Genomic DNA, 27112 nt, shown 5'->3' on the forward strand with positions numbered 1-27112 from the left:
TACCATCCTACACTATTTTACAACATCTTGTTGTCATTGTAGTTTACATCTATGTGAAAACCTGAGTGTAATATACAGTGTATGTGCCTGTGCATATAGTACTTTCTGCGATACCACCTCATACACGTACCTTAGCACTGATTATCGTTTTCAGTAATTAACACACACCTGTGGAATATCTCCTCAATGCCTTTGTGCTTTATATGTATGACATACCACCCTTAAAATTTACCATAGCATTAAACAGGCAGGAACACTGAAAATCATAAGTTGAATTAGGGCACAATTTATTAAGAAAGTTTAACATGGATTAATAAAAATACTCTTTAATGCTCTATTCTGCAAAAAACAGAAACATAAAGACTGGATTAGTACAGTACTATTATAGTAGAAGTATTTCTTTCATTTGTTGTAACTGTCGTTTGATGCAAATGTCATGGGCATGACATAAGCTCCTGATGTATCCTACATGGGGTTTGTATGGGCAAGTTAAAAAGCAGGAAAAAAGATTGACAGTGAGTGAGTTTTGAGTTGGTTTTGGTAAAAATATAGGAAATATAGGAATTTTTCAGCAAATATAGGAAAATATAGGAGGGTCTGGGAAATACAGGAATACTCTGGGGCCTGCTATAAATCATTAACTAGGATGAAATACCGGAACAATGTGCATAACCTATAACAAAGTATAAAGCATAAGCCTATAAATGTAATTCCTGCTGCCATAAATTTGCCCTTTTTCTCAGACGTTCTCGAAAGGCCATGCATGTTAGACAATGGGTCTAAAATATTTAGAAAGCTACTTCACTTGTATAAAATTTATACATCTCATTTTTTGACATAGCTGAAAACGGATTTTACAAACACTGATATGTAATTTTTTTACTTTAACGTAGAGACTTATAATTTGGATAAAACATCGACGTAACATAAGAGGCACCTCAATGACAAAAAAATTTGACAGATGTTTTCATTCTGATATTTAACTGCCATACATATGGTAGACAAGCAAGTATCAGCCAATGGAACTGACTGTCAGCTATGTGGAGATCACCAGTCACATCTATACACAGGAATTTTTTGACTCGCACGATTTTTTCGCCAAACACACAAATAAACAGGTAAAAAATTCTTTCTTTAATTTTATTTTGCTGAAATATTAAATAATTTAGGATATCTCTGCACAAACCTTTCTGAAGTCACTGTCAATTCCCCTGGAGCAAGAAAGAGTATTACAACGGCTGGGTCTAACAACAGGTTGTGGACTGGGTGGGTAAGATTTCCACCTTAAGATGGTGTAATTTAAAACCATCGTCCTTGCTCCGATGTCTACAAGCCTTCTCCTTGACACAGCACACCTTGTGTTTACACTGAACTGTGATTGGAAACTGCCACAGCTTACATAGCTAACTTTTCCACACCAACACCTGGCTAATTTCACACTCAATTGCTCGATGTTTTATTCGGAAATCATTAACTTTATAACGGCCAATCTGACCACACTGAATCTAAATAAAGGATGAAGAGCATCTGAAGATCTTCATAAATAGCTAATGCAGTCTGGCCTAGAGGGGACAAAGGAGGCTAGACAAAACGTGCATGCTGAATAATGCAACGCCATTTTCCATACAACTATACATAAAATGACCCAATAATGAACAGATGACAGGGTTTCAGAGAAACTATTAAACCACAAGACATCCAAAACAATGCATATCAATGTATTTATGTATATATTACAGAAGGTATTAACAGCATGGTCCTCTATGAAATATCTAAGCCAGCCTAAAATATCAACTGAAAATTCAAGTTCACAATACAATTTCATACTTACAAAGTACATACAAGTACTATCTTTTGGTACTGAATATTCATTTATTTTATATAATCACCCAAGTACTAAAATTGTTTGCATTTTTTTTTCTTTGTTTCATGTTGACATTTAGGTTGGTCTATGACCCGGGGGGAAATCCTACATAGTAACTAAGAGATTCAAGTGCATTGGGAAAAAGTTTCACATATAGCAGCAATCTGCTTTTTCACATATCACAATGTTAACATTCAACAAGTACTTGATATCAATCCTCAGTTGCATTTCATAGGTAAAGAATTATATAAATTTATCTACACTGATTTGCAGACAAATGGGCAATTTATTTTATCACATTTCATACTCTCAACATTCTACCCACTTGTACATGTTATTTTTTCTCAACTGAATTTCACTGGTGAAGAATTATGTAAATTTGTCTGCATTAAATCATTTTCACAGAGGCAAGAACATGTAGTTTTTTCAAATACCAAATTTTTTAAACACTCAACCTTCTTGTTATCTATCCTTAATTGTACACTTCATAGTTCAAGTATTGCATAGTTACTTTCTTTTTTTCCCACGGAAGATTTTAAACATTTCAATTATGATTTTAATGTATTATCCTTCTGGAAAATCAATTTTCTGATCAGCTGAAGCAATAAAATAGGAGGAAAAGCTAAATATCTTTTCAATTCAAGCACACAGACAAATGAGAAAAGCAGGCTGGTTTCAGAAAAGGACAAAGCTGTATAAATAAAATAATAAAATAGAATTTACTAACTTGTGAGTTACATGTGTCCTAATTTCTCAACCTTTCTCACATGGAAGAGAAACTTTCAGTTTCATTTATGCACATTTTTAGCTTGATTTTGGAGATTACATTGGCTGGATGGGCCATTTTCCGGGAAATAATCACTATGCACAGAATAATGCCTACAGAATATGCTTAAAAAAACACTTTGCAAACATACAAAAGGTTGAAGAATTATAGTAGTCAAAAGTGAAATTCAAAATTCAGAATGCAGTTGTTTACATCAGCACAGAGCTATAAGCTCACCTCATATTACATACACTATTCCTCGACATTCTATGACAGACAATATATCATGTACATGTGAGACATATCCTTGCTAAATTTCACACTGGCATGAATGTAAATGAAACTACTCTGACAAAGGGCTGACACATTACTTCATTAGTAATGTTGATTACTCATGAATGGCTTGAATATGTTACGCATATCAATTAGTACCATGCTGCTGGCTGTATATTTCCAGTACAACAGGGTTCTGTCAGTACAGCCTGTTATTTATTTATTTATTTATTTATGTGATTGGTGTTTTATGCAGTACTCAAGAATATTTCACTTATACAACAGTGGCCAGCATTATGGTGGGAGGAAACCGGGCAAAGCCCAGGGGAAACCCACGACCATCCGCACATTGCTGACATTCCTTCCCACGTATGGCTGGAGAGGAAGCCAGCATGAGCTGGACTTGAACTCACAGCGACCGCATTGCTCAACTCAAGGGATCTACTGAATGCCTGTTTAAACTGTGTATCCAACACCACATCAAACCCCCACATTAGTACTAACCATGAACACACTGGTCCATTTGTACATTTCCTTGATCTGATAAACCTTTTATTACTATGATTGGGTTTGTATAATAACTTCAAGAATGTAACAGGTGTAATTATGAAAAGAAGAAACAAGGCAGCTATATAGACATATCATTTGTGTAGCAAGTGTGCTCATCACACATTTACGCTAAACTGCACATACCCAACCATCCATCCCCTGACAAGGACACATCGTTCTTCACTAGTTACGATCATTGTGCACCAGTAACTCCATTCACATGTAAATGGTTGTAAGCATACGGTGTACATCAATCATGAATACCTGCACAGATCAATCTTAATCAAAGGTAAGCAAAGTAGATCTATCATACTATAGAACAAGTATCTACATGTATATACATGTATTAACAGTCAATGTTCTCTTATTTTTGGATTCTTACAGTTCTTGTCCTGCCACTAGTTATTAATACATCACAATATACACTCAGCAATTTGTCTATAAGTACATACATACACAATGGGAGACTCGAGGAAAAACTGCAGACAGTCAAAATGACAGCAGAACGCAACGTTTTCCTCTGTCACATTGCAGTGCCTGTGTACTTCATATATGTTTTATGAGCGCACATACAACAATTTTTATGACATAATAAAGGAAAGACCAAATGAGTTCACAGCTTTGGACCGTCCTGATACAGGCGGCCAGGAGTTTTACGAGTTCCCCATTAATGAACCTAAAATGAGAACCTAACTATCGATAGGTTAGCATTTTCCTCAGGAAATTTGAATATCACAGCTAACATATAGGTGTACATTACTGAAACAGACTTAAATCATCATCCCATTATTAAAGGTTACACTGGAATTGCTGACCCCTCAGTCTGCTTCACACTATTAACGTATGCACACACGGTAATTCATCCACAATGTGCTACATGTCCATATATGTTGTCAAGTAAAAATCAATACAAGTATATTTTATTCCTGATATAGTTTATTTTTTTATTCTGATAGTCCAAATGTCAAGGATCCTTGTAACTTGTATATACATGTAACTTATATATGGTTATACACAGGTTCTCCACAAGGCATAAAATTCACCAGATAAGAGCTGTATACTATTAAATCAACCACATTCATATGAGCCAGTTAATTGTTCAAATAGCACAGTGCTATTTATACCTGAATTCTGATAGGCTGACACAAACAGCACCATAAACACTTCGACTTTGAGGTCATTCTTCGGTATAGTGAAATAATGATTGCCTTAACTGACATAAAAAAAAATAGTGCAGTAGGATTTGAGCTCTGAAGAACCATAATTGTTACAAATATTAGCAAAATAAGACATCAAAACATCAGATGATGATGCAATGTATCCATATGGTGGTGGGGTTGGCTATCAAATATCAATGGAACAATGTAAGACTTCAGGTTCAAGCTAAGTTGCATTAAAACTAAGGTACTGCAATAATCATATGCTGCTATGAAGGGCCTTAACTCCTCCAAAAATAGCAAGAGGGCATCAAACACACATCTTCTGCAGCGAGAGAGCTAGTGGCATTGAAAGCTGTTAGCCATAAATTATGGAAAATAATTAAAAACCCTTGAAATAGAAGTTCTGGAAAGGGGAGTTTACAGACAAGCAGACATCTCACAACACCATATCACAAAGCATATTTGCTGTGTCCACCACAATAGACTGTAAATCTCACTAAAGCAGTTTGTGATTTTGCCAAATTTAAAAATTTTTTTTCAAACCATTCTATGTTTTCCTAAATTTTTCTATTTATTATTTTTTTTTTAATTTAAAGGGCGTTACAGTTGGGATATTACTCAAAAGTGTGTAATGTAAATATTAGTATTTTAACATCAAAATTAATTTGCATACTGCATCAGGACTTCCATGGGGAATTCTTTAATAAACAATCTCCAGAATAACTTTTTACATGTAACACCATCAGAATGCGGGAAATGAAATGAAATTTTAAAAAACCTACCTCCCCAAAATTCACAAATCACAAATTTAAGTTACTCTGAAAAAAGAACATTTTCAATTTTGACCACAACACCCTGTAACATCAAAGAGTAGGTGTACAAGTCCTGAAGTACATGAAGAAGACTCACCTCTCTGATCTTGGCCAATGAGATGGGAGAAGATATTTTGGGAGGTTTGGGAGAAGTGTGATCTCTCGTCAGTGCATCATATTGATCTGTGTGATTAGTGGAACCATCTTGAGTGGAAGACCTGCTCAGTTCTACTTCAGACAAATCAGCCGCCACAGGACTCTGTCAACAAAGTTTGGAGAGCTCAAACAATTTCTAGTCTAAGTTAATGACAGCTTTTTCTTGAAGATGGGAAATCGAGCTTGAGTGAAATCAATCCAACAAAGGCTGCAAATGAGACGGGCAAGAAGCCACATACATCGAACGTGAAAACAAAGTTAGTCCAATAGCCTGTCCATAGTCTGTCAGCAGATTCAGTAGTCTGATGGAGAATGGATATGGATTACCAACGTCTATAGACAACGTAAACATTTCCACTGGGGCGACTTTGCGGAGTAATGTCATATCGCTGTTCCTTCACTCCATGTGCATAAGCTGACATCACAGTGAGGAATGATCACAGAAGGGCTTAGAGAGGTTTTGTGCTCCATGTAGCCTTGCAGCACACTTTAAATACCTCAAGTCTGACTGATGGATTGGGCTAAATCCTCGCCTTTGGCATAGGCTCTGCGCTTGTATCAACAATAGAGGTCAATGCAGCCGGTAATCTTCGAAGCTCGGCCAGAAATAAGCTGATTTTCATTGTCGTCAATGCCAAAATGATTAAAAAAGAAAAAAAAGTATGCATGCACGCAGGGGCTGTATGTGAACTGATTTACATTTTTCATACTTCAGAAGACCAGCTCTACATTCAGACCTTACCGGTATGGCTTTTAAAAGATTTTTTCACACAGTACACATATTAAAGGCTGACAGCTTGAAATTTGATTACTTCCCAAAACATCCTTTCTAGGACTGTGTACTTCTTTTCTGCTTCATCTCATGTACATGCCGCCAACAATGAAAGTAACTTTACATTTGCATCAATGAAAATCGATAACGCCTGACATTTCAATTGGTCGTACCATGAAAAGCGATATCAGAACACTGGAGTAGTTCTACATTACAGTATATCAGAAAGCTATTTTGGCTGTGGGTCTCCCTTGGGTTCTGTCTGGTTTCCTCTTACTAATACTGGGCATTGGCATATAGGTGAAATATTCTTCAGTACGAACACCAGTCAAACACCAATCAAACAGGTAAATAAATCAAAAACCCATCTCACCCCAAAACACTTGAGGCAGCTGAATCTTCACCAGTAATGATTGTTTTTTTAACCTCATATCCTCGTGAATTTTTACTTATACCATAGAAGCCAGTTATCTTATTGTCGCCATGACCCCATGAAAAGTGAGAGAAGGGGAATCTATAAATTCCCTGTCTAAGGTCTGTATTGAATCCACACCTTATGTATCCATTACTGACCATTAAGCTGAACTTCTAAAGCCGAGTAATTTGTCCGACCCTCACCTTTGAGCTGGTGTTGGCTGAAGGGTGGAAACTGACAATGCCATCCGTTGTCTCCTCGTGTATGCTGAGATGTCTGGTAAGGGGACGGTTTTTACTCCGTGGGGACACCACCTGGGAATCCATTCCTGAAGGCTGTTCACTGCTCTGGTCCTCGTGTACTACTGCTGTGCACAACAAAATCAAGTTATCTCTATAGGTCAACATACATATCCTTTGACCATTATGCCAAAGTGATCGAGCATACAGGCATTCATTAAAATTTTTGCTTGATTTTTAATACAAAGTTTAACCATTTTCAACTAAGGAACCAGAGTCTTTTATTCTTCATATCTGATGCCTAAAATAATTAAAACTGAACAAATGAGTTAATAGCATCATAAAAAAAAAAACAACTGAACATGATGGTATCATTAACTCACCAATCACTTTGTGGTACCTCAATGCATAGTACTCAATGAACAGTAAAAATATCCCAGAACAGTCAAGATAGTTTAAGTTATTTACATAAATATTCTGATATACTGGTATAATATTTCTAAATTAAAACAAGAGTACGAGAAAAAGCACTTCAAAGTTAAAAATGCCAGACAAAATCTACTATAAGCGTTTTTCATAGGCTCATAATCTTCTTTGGTCTTGACAGAATCCTCTTTGTGAGGAGTTAAATGACGACGTGAAATTAATGTATAATAAAATATTTTTGTTGATATGTCAATGGTGAACACACAACTTACCTGTATGTGTTGTGACGGTCTCTACAGTGGCTGAAGACCTGTTGGCAGCATCATGTTCTATGATTAATCTAGCCAAATTCTTCCTCGCACTTTTCACTTTTGGAGCGCTCGAGATGTCTGGAGTAGATTCCCCAGCGTCCGTCTGGGTCTTAGTCTTCCTGGATGTCTCCTGCAAACGTGATTTGAAAAATATATTGGCTCGATTTCACGTAGCTTCCATCTTTTTTCCTGCAGGGATGGCCATTATTTCACCCGAATGAGCCCCAAGAGCTGATGTACAGGGCAGATGCCTAGCAGTAACTCGTGACCCCTGCAAGGGCATTCGACAATGTGCAGGTACGTAGAAAACTACTCCACAAAGTGTCCGCCCATTCTGAGATGGGCAGTGAGTGGAAGCAAAGACCTTGCTCACTTCGCAATTCATCTAGGTCTAAGAAAAAAACCCTGACAAAAAACAAGTCGTATATGAAACATCTAAGCAACTAGTTTTTTTATCTTGAATGGCATTTTCCTGAGCATTCTTCATTATCCTAAGAGAGAATATGTCTCAATGAATTATTTTATTAATCGTGCAAGAGCATCTTTTGCAGATAAGATCTGAAATCATGAAAGGACTCTTCACAAGCATTAAGACTGGCCATGGGGCGGAATCAGTTGTAATCTATCGAACACTAAAACTCTTCAGTCCTACAGTATCATCTTACACATCCTACAGCATATCCAAAGGCCATAATGCTTACAAAATATCAAAACTTAAATTCTTACTATTTATCCCTTTGTTTATTTCTTTTTACTAAAATCTGCATAGATACATGTACGTAAAAATCTGATTTCTAGATTTGCGTGACTTGCTGCATCTTATGACCCACTCAAGATTATTCCACTTATATATAGGTCTGATAAATCACATGAACAAAAACTGGGAAGAGCCTTGGAGAAAACCCCGGCTCACCTCTAAGTTACATGCATAAATTCCCAATAAACTTCCTGGTAAAAACCTTCAGCTGACCGAGCCAGTGGCATCAGGTGAATGTGATTGCCTCTTTATAGATGCACTCAGAGGAGACATCAATCTCTCTTATAGTCATGTAGGCATCGTAGGTGCCCTTTGGCTATAAACTTGATCTGAGGTACACGTAAAACTTTTTCCCAGTCTGTACACTTTTCATCCAATCAGAGTTGGGCTTTGATATTCTGGGAAGTGATTCAGTAGTCTGTAAGGGTCGGAAGTTGGGGGTCACGTGACCACCCTTTCGTGTGGAAAACAAAATGGCTGTCCAGTGTTAAAGCCTTGGGGAAAAAAGTCACTTTTAGTCAACGTTAGCGACCAGTAAAGCCTAGTTGTACAAAACAGCATCACGAAAGCCAACTACTCGGTCTGATTTTAGTGAGCTTGCCAGGGAAGTAGACTGTATAGTCAAGGCTATTACACTTTTCTACGCCAGAATCTACACTATATACATGTATATATACTGTAAAGGGTACTTTAAAAAGGTAAATTCCAACTGAGGATTCTAATTTATTCATATACTTGATTGGTATTTAACCCAAGGTCAAGAATTTTTCCTGACAACACAAGTCAGGTTTATGGGTGGGTGAAACTGGAGTGGCCCAATTAAACCACTGACCTCCGTTAGGTACCTGGCAAACCTCTTGACTTCACTTTCCAAATGTGTTAGGTATAAGTGGCATTATTTATGGCCACCGGAAGGGTCATGCTGTTGTCAATCTGGGACTAATATAGCAGTGTCAATGACGTCTGTCAGCTAATTCCTAGTTCTATGTGGGTTCAATTTCTGAGTGGCATGTGTCTTTTCTGGTGTGTCTTTGCAAATGGTTGGTGGATTGATACCGCAAATGATCTCAGACAAAAGTCATCAGCGAAAGGAACCTGTGGTATATTTATTTACTTATTCATCTAACTATTGCTTAATGCCTGCACACTCAACAATTTTCCTGCTTATGCAATAGCACCAGTCTTGTAGATGGAAGAAACTGTAGTTCCCAGTGTAAACTACCTACCTTTGGCAAGTTAATGACCATCTTTCCCACGTGATTTACAGATATGATGGAAGGCTAGTGGTCACGCAAGAGTTTTCAACTGTTTACTGTCACTAAGGCTCAATAAGCAGCCAGAGCCTTGAAATCTAAAAATTCCCTATTCCAAGGCTGGGTTTGAATCCGCTCTTGTAACATACACTTACATCTACTGTAAGTAAACCACTTACTGTTATCAAAGCATCAAGAATAATGCAAATTCACAAATGAAAGATGAAAACTAGTTCTGCGAATATACTATTCACTTATTTATATAATTGGTGCTTTACGCCGTATTCATATGATAGCGGTCAGCATTATGGTGAAAGGAAACTAGGCCAAGTTCTGGGAAAACCTGCAACGTTCTGCAGATTAATGTATTAACAGGGCATTTCTTGTGTACAGAAAAATAATGATGAACTATGCTAATACCAAAACCTAAATGTATCTACAAAAATTACTTTCAAATACAGAATTCACTCATTTGATTACATAGTAAAATACAAAAAAATGTGCCTGCATTAGCAATTTAACACCAAAAATCCTCTGAATGATTACTGTTATTCTTTCACCACTTCAATAGCTATAATCACATAACCTAACAAAAGCAACACAAAATATGCATATGGTAATGACCAGGTCTAGAAAAATGTCTTTTTACTCGACTTAAATTAGGCCTCATCAGAGAACAGTTACCTACCAGTAAACAGGAAAATGATCAGACATCATCTAAACAGTTTACCTATTCTCACCATACCCAACAAGTTTGACAGACACAAGAGCAAACTCCAGGTGCTGAAAATTCATTAACACCATCATCTTAGGACTTAATGAAGTAGTTACAGAGGCCGTGTTTACGTCATCGCCAGGTGGTTGCGTAGCTGTTCAAGTTTTGGAATATGTGGACAAAGAGAAAGACTTAAAAGTGTTGCACATCTGGTCTTCTAAGGAAACTACAGTACATGCAGACTGAACATACATACAATGTACACAGTGTACACTGTATGAATAATGAAATACACCCAATAATATTCACCACATTTTTTAACAAATACTACACAGCAACTAGCTTATACAACTTCACAAGGATGTTGGACGACAAGTACGATTACAATCTATGCAAATCAATATGCATTCCCATTCTATCGGAATTGATTTTCGACAGCACAGTTAATGTGCTTTGATCCTGATTGATTGGACACATTACACTCAGTTCAATACGGTTTCAAAAGTGCTGTTAGGCAGTTTTTCAGCAGAAATTCCTTATATGACACTTCCACTATAGCTTGGGAAAGTCTGTGTCTATACAATGGCAGTCAGAGAGCCCAGGGTAAACCACCCGCATATGGCAAGTTATTGACAAACTGTCTGACACATGACATACACACATGCACACCACACTGGTGGAAAAAAGTTGTCATTAACTAATGGCAGACTGTGCAAATTAACTTTCAGATCAGATTATCAACCACTTAGTGTCACAATGTCCCCATGATTCCGACTTTGCCCTACAGAAATGAAGTCATCATTAGTCAATAAATATGTACACCTTATCAATTCAGATTATGTTTTATGCAGCCACACAAAATTAGTGAGCAAAAGAACTATTCCACATAATACCTTAACCTCAGAAAGGTTCACTGATCACACTGCCATTCACATTGTCAGGTATCATTGCATGGGAAAAATTCTTTGTAAGCCCATGTTCAATTCTCCTGATTACTGGTAAATGATTGATGTACATGTATCTGAACTATGTACATACATACATACAAATGTATGACGTAAATATGCACATTACATCCTCGTCATTATCAGCCACCATTCTGTCTTACCTACACATGCAGAACATGGGATCAGATGGAAAAGAATAAATGATACTGCTCAGGACTGTAAAATTTATACCTTTCTTGAAGCAATACCGTTTCAAAAATGCAGTGTTAATACTATTCATATATATGCCTTCTGAAATACATATATGTAAAAGGTATTAACCGCTGACTCCCATGAGGTAGATTGACCCACCTGTTTGTTCTGCTGAAGTTTGCTCCTGTTGGCTTTGGCCACCAGACTCGACTTCTCAGAGAGGAGAGGGGACTTGGATCCTTGGTTATCTATGATAGACGCTGGTGGCGTGTAGGCCACTCGCCTCCCCACTGGGGGCACCTGAGTCTGCTGATCCCCTGGGTCGAGGCCACTATTTACTGGTGAACCTGAGCATCCTGCAGGGCTTACCATTCTGTTCACATTTCTGGCTGAGCATCTGTAATAATGTGTAATGGAAAGATATACACGGAGGTCTGCTTAATAACCATCAGGTTACCATGCATTTACATGTACTTCAATTCTACCATATGCCTCATACTGCTCATTTACAAGCTGCACATTTTGATATTCCAATCACAGTGGTAAATGTAGCCCAGTTCAGACAACTAAAACTTTCTATTTTTGTGCGGGACAGTTTGTTCGAAGTGTTAACAATAAAAATTGCCCCCACAAATTCCACCAATGCTTACTTTTTTTAAGCAGAGAAAAGGCTGCAAAGATATGCCAAACTGTAGGATATCTAGTTTTAAATTCTAGCTAACTCGTTTAACTTACCTTACAGAGGATATGTTGAAGATAAGGTCATTCTGACCTCTGACACATGTAGTACATGTAGGACATACAAACTTTAAGGAATAAACCAAAGGTTCCGAAATAAGGTTTTACTTGCCAAGCTACAGCAGATAACGTTTAAATTAACACGTCAGCATTAAGTTTATCAGCTAAGATATTTTCTGACATTAATCTCCAGGTTGATTCCAAACTACACAGAATAAGCATAATAGTAATAATAAGCATTAAGAGATACCTTTCCTGTAATATCCTTCACAATACTTTAACGCTGTAGCTATGTTAGCAACTTGCACAATAAGAGCAAATATTTATTTGATTGATATGTGTTTAATTTACTGCGCTTAATAATTTTTCACTTATCTGACAGCAGTACGGTTTAAGGGTGAAGAACCAGTTTTGAATATTTACGAGAGGCACATTTTACTGCTGGCCATAAGTTGATTTACTTATTTATTTATTTATTTATTTGATTGATGTTTTATGCCGTACTCAAGAATATTTCACTTATACTACAGCGGCCAGCATTATGGTGGATGGAAACCAGGCAGAGCATGGGGGAAACCCACAACCATCTGCAGGTTGCTGGCAGACCTTCCCACGTACAGCCGGAGAGAAAGCCAGCATGAGCTGGACTTGAACTCACAGTGACTGTATTGGTGAGATGCTCCTGGCTCATTATACTACCAGTTCTCCTCCAATTCAGATAAAACCAACATGCACAAGTATTTCATTTATTTTTCATTTGAACGTTGTTTAATGCCAAGAGTTGTTCCCTAATTATACAATGGCAATCATTTTAAGGGCGGAGAAAAGCTAAGTAAATCACTGACTGTGAAAGTTTGTGATTAAATTTTCTACAAGAGGGATGCAGGCATGAATTGCATACCATTCAAGTGAAAGACAAGTTGTCTAAAATGACCACAAGACAGTGCAAACAGGCTTGTTGCCAATTTTAAGGCCTCACAAACAATGAGAACAATCTCATTCCCTAGCTGACTCAAAAACTTTCTTAAATAAGTTTTCCTTTCTTTCTATTCTTTCTACACATCTGATTCTTTCATATATCCCTTCTAAAAATTTACAATATTAAGTCAGATTTGTCAAAATTCAATTTTCAAAACTTTCCCTACATGCAGGAGATAACTGGCATTTACAGAAACACCTGAAATGATTATTGACCTACCCACAATACTATTTTTTTTGTATTATGTGACATATTTAACATTATGAAAATCCTGAAATTTTCTTCAAATCTTGAAAAAATGTAATCAGACAAAAACCTGAAAATTTACATCACTCCAAGGTGAATATCAAAAATCCATACTTTACATACAGTACAAGTACCTTGGCGAGGAAACTGGTGAGTTGCAGTCCAGCTTGACAGACATGACAGAGGCATACCTAGCTGGAGAGGACTGAGGTACACTTGGGCTTCCCGGCATTTTCGTGTGTACCTCGCTAAATGTTGTTAGTACTCTGTCATTGTCATGGAAACTGCTTTCTAATGCTATTCTTCTAGAGAGTTCTTCTGCGTTTTCAGGTGAGGAATTGTCAGCCTCCACCAAATCTTCCTCGACTAATGTGGACAGTTTTCTGGCAGGTTTCGGCGATAACCTGATCAAAAATATACCGTGATTTTATGGGGAATTACAGGTAATCTCACAGGAGATGAAGTATGTACCCGTAAAATAAAATTAAAAATTTCCACCGTAAAACATATCTTATCTCAGTAATTTGCTTACTTAGTATTGCTGAATTGGTCAAAAGGATGAATTCTGATGAAATTTCTAACAATACAGCCATACATTTTCTGCTTTTTGTATGTGCCATCATCTCTGATGGGTTCCAGGTTGGGAAAAAAAATGGGATTTTAATGCGCACATTTCGCGATATCAAGTTACGACAACAAAGCGATGTCCCTTCGTGATATGACGTAGTCACTTTATGGCATGGTAGAGCCAATCTGGTAAACTTAACATGGGGTGATATATAGAATATAGAGAACTAATTAGAAAAGATTAGACTGATCTTGTGAATTGTGTTCCTGAGTGGATTTTTCTCTCAGTTGGCAGGGAAAATTGTGGTCCAATGTACACACAAAATATTGATTACCTTCTTTCCTCAGTTTGCTGCGAGACGGCATTCGTTGTTTTCCCAAGTAGATCTGCTTCCACAGCAGCTGAGGTTTTACCCGTAAAACATGGAGAGTTGGAGTTTTGGTCGGTGACATACTTAAGATTTGTACTTGTCCTACTGCTGTTATTATACTGAGGGCAGTCCTGCCTGGAGCCATGTTGAGGATGAGATGGAATTTCGTTGTACTCTGCATTTAAGTTATCATCGGGAATATATATGGAGGACACAAAAGACACAGTCCTCTGTTCAGTCTGTTTATTGTTGTTGTTGTTGTTATATGTTGTCACATTTCCCCACTGGTTGAGGACGTAGTCGGGGAAATTGGGATTTTCAGGAGTCACTTCGGGGCTCGTTGAAACAAAATCCATTTCAACCAGATCCTCTGTTGGAGTGCGCTGTCCACTTTCAATGGCAGCTTGGAAACTTGAGCTTCGACTCCTTGGAAATATTGGTCCATTTGCGTGGTTTTCTATGGCAGTAGTAAAGCTGTTGGTTCGCTTAAGTCCCAATTCACTAGAAGGCTTCGGATCAGATTTACCACTTTCTATGGCTGCCAGAAAGCTTGGACTTCTCTGTCGTGGAATAGAAATGTCTGTATCCGTGTTACTCTCCAGGCTTTGTGAGGTCTGACTCTCACTGTCAAACCTCTGTAAACTTCGCAGAAAGTTTTTCCTGCGAATGCGTCCGTCCAGGCTACGCAAGCTGCCAGAGCTGACATCCAAGTCAAGGACTCCACTGGTACTGGAGCTGTTAGACGTGTTAAGATTCGTGTGCGAGGATACCCTCACCTCTTCTGTCTGGGTGCTGCTGGTCACTAACTCATTTTGACTGGACAGAGACGGACAGGAAATGGCTAAATCTCGACTCCTACTTGGCGCAGACAGGTTACCTTGGCCATACAAGGCTTCCTCTACAGTAGCAAACGTGTGGGATTTACGACTGTTCCTGCGGCTTAGCTGGTGACCATCAAAGAACTCGATCGTCAGGGCATCTGAAACACATGGATAAATTTGCATTTCACAACTGACAACTTCATGGGTGTTACAGGTAGTGCCTCTATATTATCAGGAAGTGATATATGCATGGATGTGAAATCTGGCTGTGGACATCAAAGTTTTTCTCTCAGGAACTTTTCATCATTTGAAATAAACTTTTACAAATTTATTCTTCCATGGCTTTTGAAATATTCTACTCAGTCACATAAAATGGTGGTGTTACGAATCATTTGTCACAAGTTTTGAATAAAGAATGTCTGAATCTGTCCAGGGAAAGACAACTGGCTTACGAACGAGCCTGAGCAGATAGATAGGAAAAAAAAAAAAGAAAATATAAAGAAAAAGGGCAAAGTTGAAATCACGGTGAAATCCCCAAATGAGCTGTTCATGTCACCGTACACTACTAGATGACCTTGTAAAAATATAGGAAGTCCTTTTTAACAGAAAGGACGTCAAAACAATAGATAGGCCAACAGATCAGAAAACTGACAAACAGTACGACAAAAAGAAGAACTGTCTCATAGAGCTGTTTAGTTGTAGCTGAAATGAGAGACAATTTTTTTTTTTAAATCAAATTAAAACCTTCCTTGGATTTGTAGTTTCCATAGATGGACTAGGTCCCAGTACACAAAGGTAAAGCATTATTTTAAAGAACACTGACATTTACAAATAAACCATTAAATTCATTAAAGATATTACTTCAGGCCGAAAGCATAAATGCTGAATGTTATCATCTGCATCACAACAGCGCAGATACAAGATAACGTTTTTCTTCAGTTTTTCTCTTTCTTCTTTTAACCCATCAGGTTGTTCTGAATAATGGCTTGAGGTCAAGATACAGCTGATTCAGAACACATTTCTTCCTCTGATAATGAATGCTAGGACAGTTCTACCCATGCATTTAAATTTTTTAATTACGCTGTTAGATCCTCAGAGCCTGAGCATCAATTTCTGGAATGAAGCAGATGGAAAAACACTTTTCCCTTTCAGTCAGGCAAAAAAACCCAAAAAATTCTTCATCTGATATCAAGCAGAACATTACTGTCTTCAGTTACGGATGTCCTGAGGTAAATGAAACTATCCATTTATAAAAATTATCTTTGAACTTTAAATCCAGTCTGAGAAACTAAACGGTCCATGTTGACCTTACCTGATGGTCAGTATTATGGATGGGAAAACTCGAGTGGGGGGGATACCAATGACCTTTGGTAAGTTATTCACTCAGCTTAATATAAAACACTGCTGCCTGGTGTAACAGCTGGCTTACCAACAAGGGGAGAGCTTGGGCCTGGGTCTTCATACTGATGAGTAGGGTGGCTAATCCGCAACTCACATTTTCCTACAGGGGCTTGGAGCTGCTTGGTCTTGTGTTTCTGCAACATCAAGAGATCCTAAAGCTAAGAAAGCCTCCAGTGAATTGTCATTATGATTACTACTTCCCCCTCCATTAGAAACAAACACAGTCATATAAACAAGGAAGGAATTATAAACACAAAATCTTGGTTAATGACTGGACATATCCTCTCTGGCCAAGAGTATTTTGTTTATTTATTTGATTGTTGTTTAACTACATGCTCTACAATGGCGGTCAGTTTTACAGTTTGAAAAAATTTGGGAGCTCGGGTAAACCACCCATATATGTTAAGTTGTAAACATTCTCCTTTGTGACATTCACACTGCACTGGTGGCACCTAAATTGTCTTCAACAAATGTTAGGCTTCTCACACATCCACATGACTGCTTATTGTCATCACAGCCCAATGAACAGTGACGGGAAAGAAATGAATTCCCTGTCCATGGTCAGGATTGAACCGACGCCTCTAGCACTTAACCACATGGCCATGACCAAGGGCAATAAGACTTTTCTGTAAAATCATGCACTTATGACTATACATGGCTATAGAACATGTTAATATGATGGCTGAGGCTGTCATTGTCTCTTTTTAAACATAAGTAACTCTAATCTTATTCCTATATTCCTTATCCCCTACTTAACAAAAGTTCATTTATTTATTTATTCATTTCATTGGTGTTTTACGCCATACTCAAGAATATTTCACTTATATGACGGCGGCCAGCATTATGGTGGGTGGAAACCGGGCAGAGCCCAGGGGAAACCCACGACCATCCGCACATTGCTAGCAGACCCTCCCACTTACGGCCGGAGAGGAAGCCAGCATGAGCTGGACTTGAACTCACAGCGACTGCATTGGTGAGAGACTCCTGGGTCATTGCGCTGCGCTAGCGCACTAACCAACTGAGCCATAGAGGCCCCTAACAAAAGTTCATAAAAAATTCAGCATTTATTCTGATCAGAAAACTTGTAGGGTTAATGGGTACTCCTTAAGTTCACTCAAACTTAAGTTGAAATGATTCAAATGATTTTGTTCTGACTACATACACACATATCATCACTTGTCGCAGGCCCAGGTGATTCAGTGTGCAAGCAACCTGCTGATGGTCGTGGGTTCCCTCCAGGTTCTGCCTGGTTTCCTCGTACCAAAATGTTAGCCGCTATTGTGAAATATTCTTGAGTATGGCATGAAACACAAATCAAATGACTAAAAAAAAAAAAAAACAAATATCACCATATGTCAAAAAAACATCCTTAATTTATCTGTGTATTACAGACATCCAAGTTAATACTCAAAATCATAATATCTGCTAAATTATTAAATAGGACGCAACAACATTTTTATTTCTAGAATAATATTCCACCAAAGGTTACACGTTCTTGCAGGGCATATCCAGAAAAAAAATATTCCAACATGCTGGACCTTAAAGATGTAAGGCATGAAGAAACCACAGATCTGAAAATAAACATTAACTTATTTTTATCTCATTAGATAAAGAATACAAGCTTAGTTGTTAGCGGCAAGTCATTTGGATTATTAACCCCTCGGGCAAAACTGGGGGATGCAATTACGCTACTTTGTTATTAAGCCTCATGAGGACTTGTTTACATGTATCTACTGACCTCTCCATATCACATACATATCACATGAACCTGGTTTAAGAACCTACATAAAATTCAACTTTCAGACCGGTAATACCTTGGTTTAGCATAACATGTACCTGTAGTGCTTGAATAAAAATTTGGTAGCACAGGCTACCACACAGCTTGCTTATATAGAGGACACAGTAATGTGAAACTTATCAGCTGAACACATGTGTGAGCCAGTGCTTGGGGTTTAACGTCGTACTTAACAAGTTTTCAGTCATATGACAACGGGTCCTTAGAGTGAATGTAAGGTGCCTCCTTCTTGCAGGACGGATTTCCACTACTCTTTTATCTAGTGCTGCTTCACCGAGACGACTTACCGAAGACGAGTTAGATGCCCCATCTGAGCCATTATACCGATACGGGTCAATCAGTCACTGAACTTCCCTTTAATGCAGAACACCTAGTGAGGAAGCTACAACTTCCTCCTTGGAGGTCTCAGATGTGACCCACCCAGGATTGACCCGCCCGCGAAGCAGACGCTCTACCACTGGAGCAATCAGGGTCGGTTCTGAATACATGTAGTACATTTTTAGATACCACCCTTAACATATACATGTACTGAAGCCTTGAGTTCAAACTCAAATACAATTCAAATTTGAGTTCAATATATGCAACCTTTTTTCAGACAACGCTATTAACATTAACTAGCTGAACAATGATTCCATGTATACACAACAGAGACAGGACATTGACATGTACCACTAATATTTACCTTAAAGCTTAACAAGCTGACCAGGAGAATGGACATTCCATGCTGATTCAGCATAATAATATGTATTTATGCAAATGATCTGTGAACATTCCCTTTTCTGTTTGTTTAAAAGGAAAGATTAGATCAGTATAGTATAATTACCCTATCACTTGCTTTTACTGTTATTAAATTCAGACATCAACACCAATGCTTGAGGTAGGTCATAAGCTCATGCTGCATTTTATACAGGGGAGCTAAAAAAAATTAGTACTAAAGATATTGGTTGACTCGACCAATTTCAGAGCTCCAACAAAATACGTATGCTGAAACACGTAAACCAATGAAAAAAGTTCAAAAATGAAAGCAAGAGGCCCGAGACCTAATCTTCTAAGGAAAGACATACATTTGCCAACATTACAGGAGATGGCATAGGTTATCAAAGGCTATCAAAGAGCTAGCCTGTAGGAGACACATGAATGCAAACCGTCAGCTCAATAAAGTACTGAAGTTATGAATTTGGTAATTTATGATAACTAATATGCACACAGCTGGTGCAGTATCATTGTGATTTATATTCATGAAAAACTTCAGCTCAATACACGCTGCATACTTCTTCAAGATACCACCACTAATATTTTGCTTAAGACAATAAGTTGTGAATTTTGTAACCTAAGGTAATTAATATGCATATAGCAGATCAACGATGGAACATCCACCTCATGTTACTGCGCATTACCTGCATACAAAAAATCAGTTCATTACATGCAGAATTTTTGGGATACCACTCCTACATGTAATATTTACACTCATTCTATTATAATACACCATACACCAAGTCATGAATTTTGTAACTTACAGTATTTAATACATACACAGCGAATCAACAGTGGAACATCCCAACCATCTTATTGTGTTCCACACATGTACAAACCCGCAGTTCAGAAAGTATGCAGTACTTTTATACAACTCCTAACATTTTGTTTAACACTGGTTTCCCTGTTATTAAACACTGATGCCTGGGGAACTTCAGATATAAGCTATATGCCCCTACTTTGTACAGGTGAGCTAAAAAAATGAAGGCATGATGCTTATATATTGCTCTGGGCCATGCAATGGTTGCAAGATTGAACATAGCTACTCTTCATCTCTTCTAGCTACCAAACAAGTGGCCAAGAAAGTTGCATGTTTATATAAATGGCCAAGCATCTGTACATGTATACAGGCTGTCATTTTTCAAAGCTGACCCAGTTGAATTTACCTGCAGATAAGTTCCTACTCATCATTAGAGTAGTGTCGGCCAAATACAATCAGATGAGGAAGTAGAAAAGCACTTACTAGGGCGGTAAAAGCAGCCTGTGTCTTGTAGAGTTGACTCTTGAGGGTCTCGATTTCCCGGGCCACCTGTCCTTTCAGGCAATCCGTGGACCTATACAGCTCTTCCTGTAATAAAGACCAAATCAATACAGGAACGTCTTCTGCTGTTTTAATACAAGCACGCAACAGCACTGTACCAGTTTTTAAAAAAAGACGGGTGTAATAAAACAAAAACATGCATATGCCAAAATTCTAGTCAGAAGGTATTATTCAATCCCTCAGACTGAGGAGATCTGACTGATTACAGAGCTTGCAGAGCTGCCCTTTGCAAAAGAAAAAAAAGGTAAAATAAGAGAAAACATGCATATAAGCCAGCATTCTAGTCAGAATGTATTATTTAATTCCTATGACATCGGCTGTGATTGATTACAGCAGAGATGTGCCCTTCTAAGTAGTTCACATCTCTGCTGACTGCAGTTTGATATGATGGATGACCTGCTCTCCATGCTAGCTTGTATAATACACCTTACTTCTCCCCCCACACCAAACAGCAAACCCAAATCATATTCCCTACCCCGTCCAAGAGGCTGAGCATCCTCTTAAGGCTTAACAAGGTTTAGCCTGTCTCTTGGTCGCTCATATTTTAAGGAAATACCCTCATAAATACATCACAGTCCCAGGAAGTGTACATTGTATGGCCTGTAGGCCTGTACGGGGCCACAGAGAAAGAGCCAGCCAGACAGGATTCCAATACTGCCAATCACTTAACCAGGTTTTGGCCACTGCTATTTCCTCCACTTTCCATGCCAGGGCTGAGCTAATGTGCTGGTGTATAGGCAATTACTTCCCTGGGCTATAAACCAACACTTTCTTCTCTGTCCTTAAGCCAATTTTCAGCCTGCACATATAAGGTGTCAACAGCATTAGAGATGTCAGGACAGAACAGTGGAAAAAGATAGATGTAGTCTGAACTCCACTCCATTCTCAATAGGAGTTGACCATGCTTTCTGAACCATTTCTACCTCAAACTGTTGTAAATGGGAGTGTAATTATAAAGAATTCATTTGGCTCAACTAATGATTAAAAAAAAGCATAAATACATCATAGATCACAGTATATGCATTGTATATATATGAAATAGAAACTACACAGTTCTATATATTATATCACATTATAATTAACATTTTAACAAAAAATGTCTACTCCTTTGGAAAGCCAGATCAAGCTTAACAGAGAAAAAGAAATGGTGATAAAAATGTGTATGCCAAATATGGATGGGCTAAAATATTAAATTTTAAAAAAAATACTGTTCACACAAGCACACCCTATGATAGATAGGTGTAAATTAAAATTTTATGTGCGATGAGGTGTTAATAAAAATACAGTATATTAAAATATAAAAGAAATTCTCTAGCAGATGAAACATACATATACTGCATGGATATCTTGGTCAAATAAATCCACTAAACACAGGGATTTCTATACAATGTCAAGGCAAACTGAATACCTCCCCAGTGTCTTTAACATGCCTGACACTGTCAGCATACATCACACTGTGTGTAATTGGACTGTCAGGTGAACACATACAGACAATTATACAAAGTCTACACTTGAGCAAAGCCAGCCGAAAGCACTGCTCCATGAAGACCAATTCACAGTTAGTAGTAAGAGCATCAATAGAAATATGCTTGTTGGCAGGTAGCCCGACCAACCCTCCAAAGCAATTCCCTACTCTAATATTTTCATAGGGCCTTTGATGGAATATTAATTTTTCATTTTTCTCTGAATGTTAATTTCTTCAAAGACTCCATTTCTTTCATTAGCCAGATTAACCAAAAATAATTTTAAAAATCCCTATCATCCCTCTCTTTCCTCATTGGGTTGGCTTGGGTTGCCCCCAACAAAGAACTTTTTTAATGATTTGTCTTAATCTAAACAATACAGGTTTAAATGACTGTATGTACTCTTACCACCTACACTGTTAACCATATCTGTTGACATTTACACGCTGTATTTCTTCAAGCTTTTTTACAAGCTTTAACAAGGCGCACTAAGGGTGATTTTCAAAACCGTAAGTCACAAAATTACCTTTCTTTTTTGTCAAATAATAACAGCAAATGTATTTTAGCCTTCGAAGTATAGTTTAAGATGCCAATATTTAATCTAAACAGGTTTTTATTTCATGTAGGAATACGTTGACAAATTAGAGGAGCTATAACCTGAATCTTAACGTAGAAGTGAACATGCATGTAGACGCGGAAAGGCAAAGTTCTGGAGGCCAAGGTCTTATAGTGTGCTGTTTAACTAGATGTAATAGGCCACCAATTAAATGGAACAGGTTTAGGCCCAGCATGTTTGTACACTCCTACACTTGTGGACTACAGTTAAGAGCTCACACCCAAACAAACTGAGAGGTTGATGTACAGTAAATGTATGTAAGTGCTGACAACACTGACATGAGCACACGGTTTGACTTCATCATTCACTATACAACAGGTAAATTTTAGGCTTGGGCAGGTATGTTTACAAATATGACAAGCACATCATTTTACCTAAGCATGTGAAATCCCAATCACAAAATTTACATTATGCATAATTAACAGTAATGTTCACTTATTAAAGCAAAAATTAGAAAATGTTTTTGCAGTCCACCCCATGAGCATTGCTGCTAGTTAAAAAACACACATACTCCTAATCCACCATGAAAAGGCAACATTGTTAGGACAAGAAAACCACCTGTAAAACACTGTGGCCTGTAACCCACCCTGGTATGTAGCCCACTATGAATATCACCCGACCTGGAAGCTACCAGCCCATAGCCTGTACAGACCAGATCATATTAACAGTAAGCTATCTACTGAACCTGTAACCCACCTTGGATATCCACCACTTCTCCACAACGCCTCTACAAATATCTGTCGGTATAACCCACCTCAATTATCCCCCTTGGCCTGTAACCTGTCATGAATCTCCAGACCTAAAACCCACTGCATGTCTGAATATGCTTATTCAGATTAAAATTATTTAACCTTTTCGCCGTCCAAGAATATTTCATGTCTATGATGGCGGAAACCCATGACCATCTGCAGGTTGCTGACAGATCTTAACATGTACAGAGAGGAAGCCAGAATAAGCTGGATTTGAACACACAGCTCACTGTGCTGCATTAGCACTCTAACCACCTGACCACTGAAGCCCCCAGCATGTCTGCAATTATGTATAATTATCCCCAAACCTAAAACCCATGATCAATTATTCCCCAGGCCTATAAACTAACTGTAATCAATCATCCCTCTGACCTGTAGCCCACCATGATCAATTATCCCCCAGGCCTGTAACCAAACATAATCAATTATCCCTCTGACCTGTAGTCCACCATGATCAATTATCCCCGACCTGTAGCCAATCATGATCAATTATCCCCCGGACCTGTAACCCACTGACCAATTATCCCTCTGATATGCAGCCCACCATGATCAGTTATTCCACTGGCCCGTAAACCCACCAGGAATATCCCCCTGGTCTATAACCCACTATGAACAATGAGAGTATGCAACCAAATATCACACATATGCCACCAATTCTGCGAATCTTTACATGCTGTCTGCTGCTTACCTTAACATGGGCTTATGAAGATGTATGTAAACTGTCCCTGACCTGTTCATTGCGCTGGTCTCGCTCCACTTCCTTCTGCACAACCCTCCAGATTTCCTGTAAATCCACTTGATGACCATGCTGAGACTGGGCCAGACTTTCCTGAAGGAAAAAGTATACAGTATCCATGTACAAGCTTCGTCCACTCCAACACATGCATATATGTATATATAAGTAATGTACATGCACGACACAGATTAAACTTTTAAAAGAACAGAAACAGTTTCTGAGGCTCTGACAATGCCATATAGCACAGAAAACTGTGAAAGCAGGAAGTGGCTGCATAACAAGAATCTCTGCAGGCAAGTTCACTGTAACAGTTAATGCTCTTCAATTCACGTGCCGCCGGTACTAGAATTCTTTTGCTTTTACACTATATAGAAAAGAAATTAACCAACAATTTATGCATGATCACAAATCTTTTTTTAATTTTACAGAAAAACATTATACTTTGTATATTCTCATTATAAGAGACATTTACACAAAAGCTTAACCATCATATATTGTTCCAGCACAAAATCCCACAGTCAACTTTTATATGTAATTACACTAAATATGAGAAAAATTTAGGCATGTTTCAAAATCTCACTTGTTTACATGACCATCCAAAGTGATAACTATACATGTTTACCAATGTAAGGATGCTTTTTTATTTATCAAAATCATTTACATGCATATTGATTCCTTATGCAAAATAGGCCAGAAAAATTGTTTCTCGTAGAACTGATGGAGAATGTGTCAACCTAATTTGTCCCTTGGGTATTTGAGGCTAACATTGTTAAAGGTTGAGAAAACATAGAAATTACATAATGTTAGATGTATATGTGGTTTTTAATATTTTTTTTCGATTTTTCTTTATGGAGGAAAAGACATTTCGAATTATTTATTGTATGGTGGGTATTTGTGACCACCTGTTGGTACATAGTCTTTCTGTAATTATGTTATAAATAATAATGTAACACATGTTTAATAAATATATTTGCACTACAATTTTCAGCTAACATATGTGTACAGCCTGGATTTTGATCATATTTATATTTTTAATACATTCATAAACATGATCACAATTCAGACTGAATGCCTATGTCTGTACAAAAACAACAAATTTACATTCAAATTAATTTATTAGACATGCATCACATCCTTATTAAGAACATTATTATGCCATGTCAATAAGTACCAAAAGGTGGTCCCAAATACCCGCCATACAAAATTATTTTCAAATACCCTTTTCTCCTTAAAAAAAAAAAAAAAATTATATATTATACATAACACCACATTTACAAATAAGTTTTGACAGTCTTTCGTCTGATTTTGGTTTATTATATTTTCTCCTCCTATGATACATACATCTATCTGTTTTTTAAGACATCTTGGTGAATTTAAGTTTAAGGAATACATTTCTTACCTCCAGATGTTTACACCTCTGTGTCTCTTTGGAGAGAATGCCAAGTGAATTCTGAACTTCCTCTTTAAGCTCTAAAGCCTTCACTGTAACAACAAACCACATTTTCTCACAGAAAGTTCCTGAAGTGTGCAGGTAATGAGCTTGTAAAGCGTTGAAATGACTGCACACAGCAGAAATAATTTTACATGTACATCTAGCGCATGTGTAAGCCCTTCATCTAAAAAGGTCTGAAGAGTGTTCAAAACTTATGTAAGTTACAGGGTACTAATGTTACCAGCAAGGTATGCCCATATTGAAGTTAATTCTGTTGACAGTTGCTTCATGAGCAATATAGCCTGCATATACATGCAACTGATTTACATGCATTTGCTTATACAATGTACATGGAATATCGGTTATCAATGATTATTGCTGGAGGGGAAGATGTGTTAATTTGTTGACTTGGATTTCTATAGCAGATTTGAGGGAGTTGAGTAGATCAATAGATCAGTGGGGTATCAGTGGGGTAGCTGCCCGACAGATCCATCAATAGTACGCTTTAGTGCCGGGCAGGGCAACTGTAACTATTGGCATGATGTCTACAATGTGAGGCTGACCAGATCTGACAAGGCTAAGCCAAAGTGGCTGAACAATCAGGCACCTTCATCACAATTTACATCATTAGAATATAAAACCGGCTCTCAGCAAGGAAAGCAACAGGAGCTTCTCAAGTTCCAAATTAACCGCAAGTTCAGTGGCACATAATTGAAAGCCTTGGCAAGACTGATGTATTAATGATTTCCAAATGCTATCTTTAAATTACAGCAAATGTAATATATGGACAGGATGTTAATGGTATTCTTCCACTCATCTTGTCCTCATTGTTGATCAAACTGTATTTTCAAGACATATGGCAAATGAAATTTCTGGCAGTATGTACAGCTATACATTCAATTCAATTCAATTATGTACAATCAATGAAGACACAAAATCAAGGGTCCAGTAGATGTACACCCATGAAGCGTTCCAACTGCATGTAACATTTAATATGTGCGTCAACTCAATTTGAAGTGAAGACTCATTTTTGCCCTAAGATTTAAATTAACTTTAACCATCATCATGTTTATTTGTAGCAGGCCAGTCCTAAAGCGGGACGTTTATTGACATGCCAACTGGGAGCAATTGGGTTTTTGGCAACCAGGAGCATATTTTTGGCCACAAGCTCGAGTTAATCTACACGGACTTGCGATCACAGTGATACAGCAATTTCTCAGAGTTAAAAATGTTCTACTTTTCTGCAACTCAAGGCATTCAGCTGTACTCACTTCTGTCGATCAATGCATGTTTACGTTCCGTTTGTCACAGCTTCTCACGAGAATAAGGTGGACAACCTTTTCCACAAAAACATTACACGTATGTCGACCTTCACCCAGATCAATGCAGACAAACTTGAAGAGCTAACCACTTGAATGCAACACGGTCCTAGCTGCAAGAAGATAATGCTTTCATCTTGTTCTTGTCTATGTCAAATTTAGTTCAGTGGCCTGCTACTTGCCATAAAGTGTATCAAA

The 27112-nt window shown here is 37.8% G+C and overlaps 1 protein-coding gene across 4 annotated transcripts in view; it reads right to left on the minus strand.

The window, feature by feature from the left end:
- Positions 1-27112, minus strand: part of LOC135475948 (uncharacterized) — a 94125-nt gene that overhangs the window by 33669 nt on the left and 33344 nt on the right. For 2 of the 4 annotated variants that reach the window (XM_064755939.1, XM_064755923.1), the window contains exons 19-28: positions 25563-25645; positions 24158-24256; positions 20522-20626; positions 16759-16864; positions 14473-15487; positions 13705-13974; positions 11767-12004; positions 7705-7873; positions 6971-7134; positions 5522-5683 (exon numbers count right to left, since the gene is read on the minus strand). In XM_064755939.1, coding sequence (XP_064612009.1) covers positions 5522-5683; positions 6971-7134; positions 7705-7873; positions 11767-12004; positions 13705-13974; positions 14473-15487; positions 16759-16864; positions 20522-20626; positions 24158-24256; positions 25563-25645 — 2411 coding nt within the window. The remainder of the gene's footprint in view (positions 1-5521; positions 5684-6970; positions 7135-7704; positions 7874-11766; positions 12005-13704; positions 13975-14472; positions 15488-16758; positions 16865-20521; positions 20627-24157; positions 24257-25562; positions 25646-27112) is intronic. The other 2 variants (XM_064755931.1, XM_064755946.1) reach the window with 2 other exon arrangements.

This window comes from Liolophura sinensis, chromosome 1 (assembly GCF_032854445.1).
Source record: "Liolophura sinensis isolate JHLJ2023 chromosome 1, CUHK_Ljap_v2, whole genome shotgun sequence".
NCBI classification, from domain to species: domain Eukaryota; kingdom Metazoa; phylum Mollusca; class Polyplacophora; order Chitonida; family Chitonidae; genus Liolophura; species Liolophura sinensis.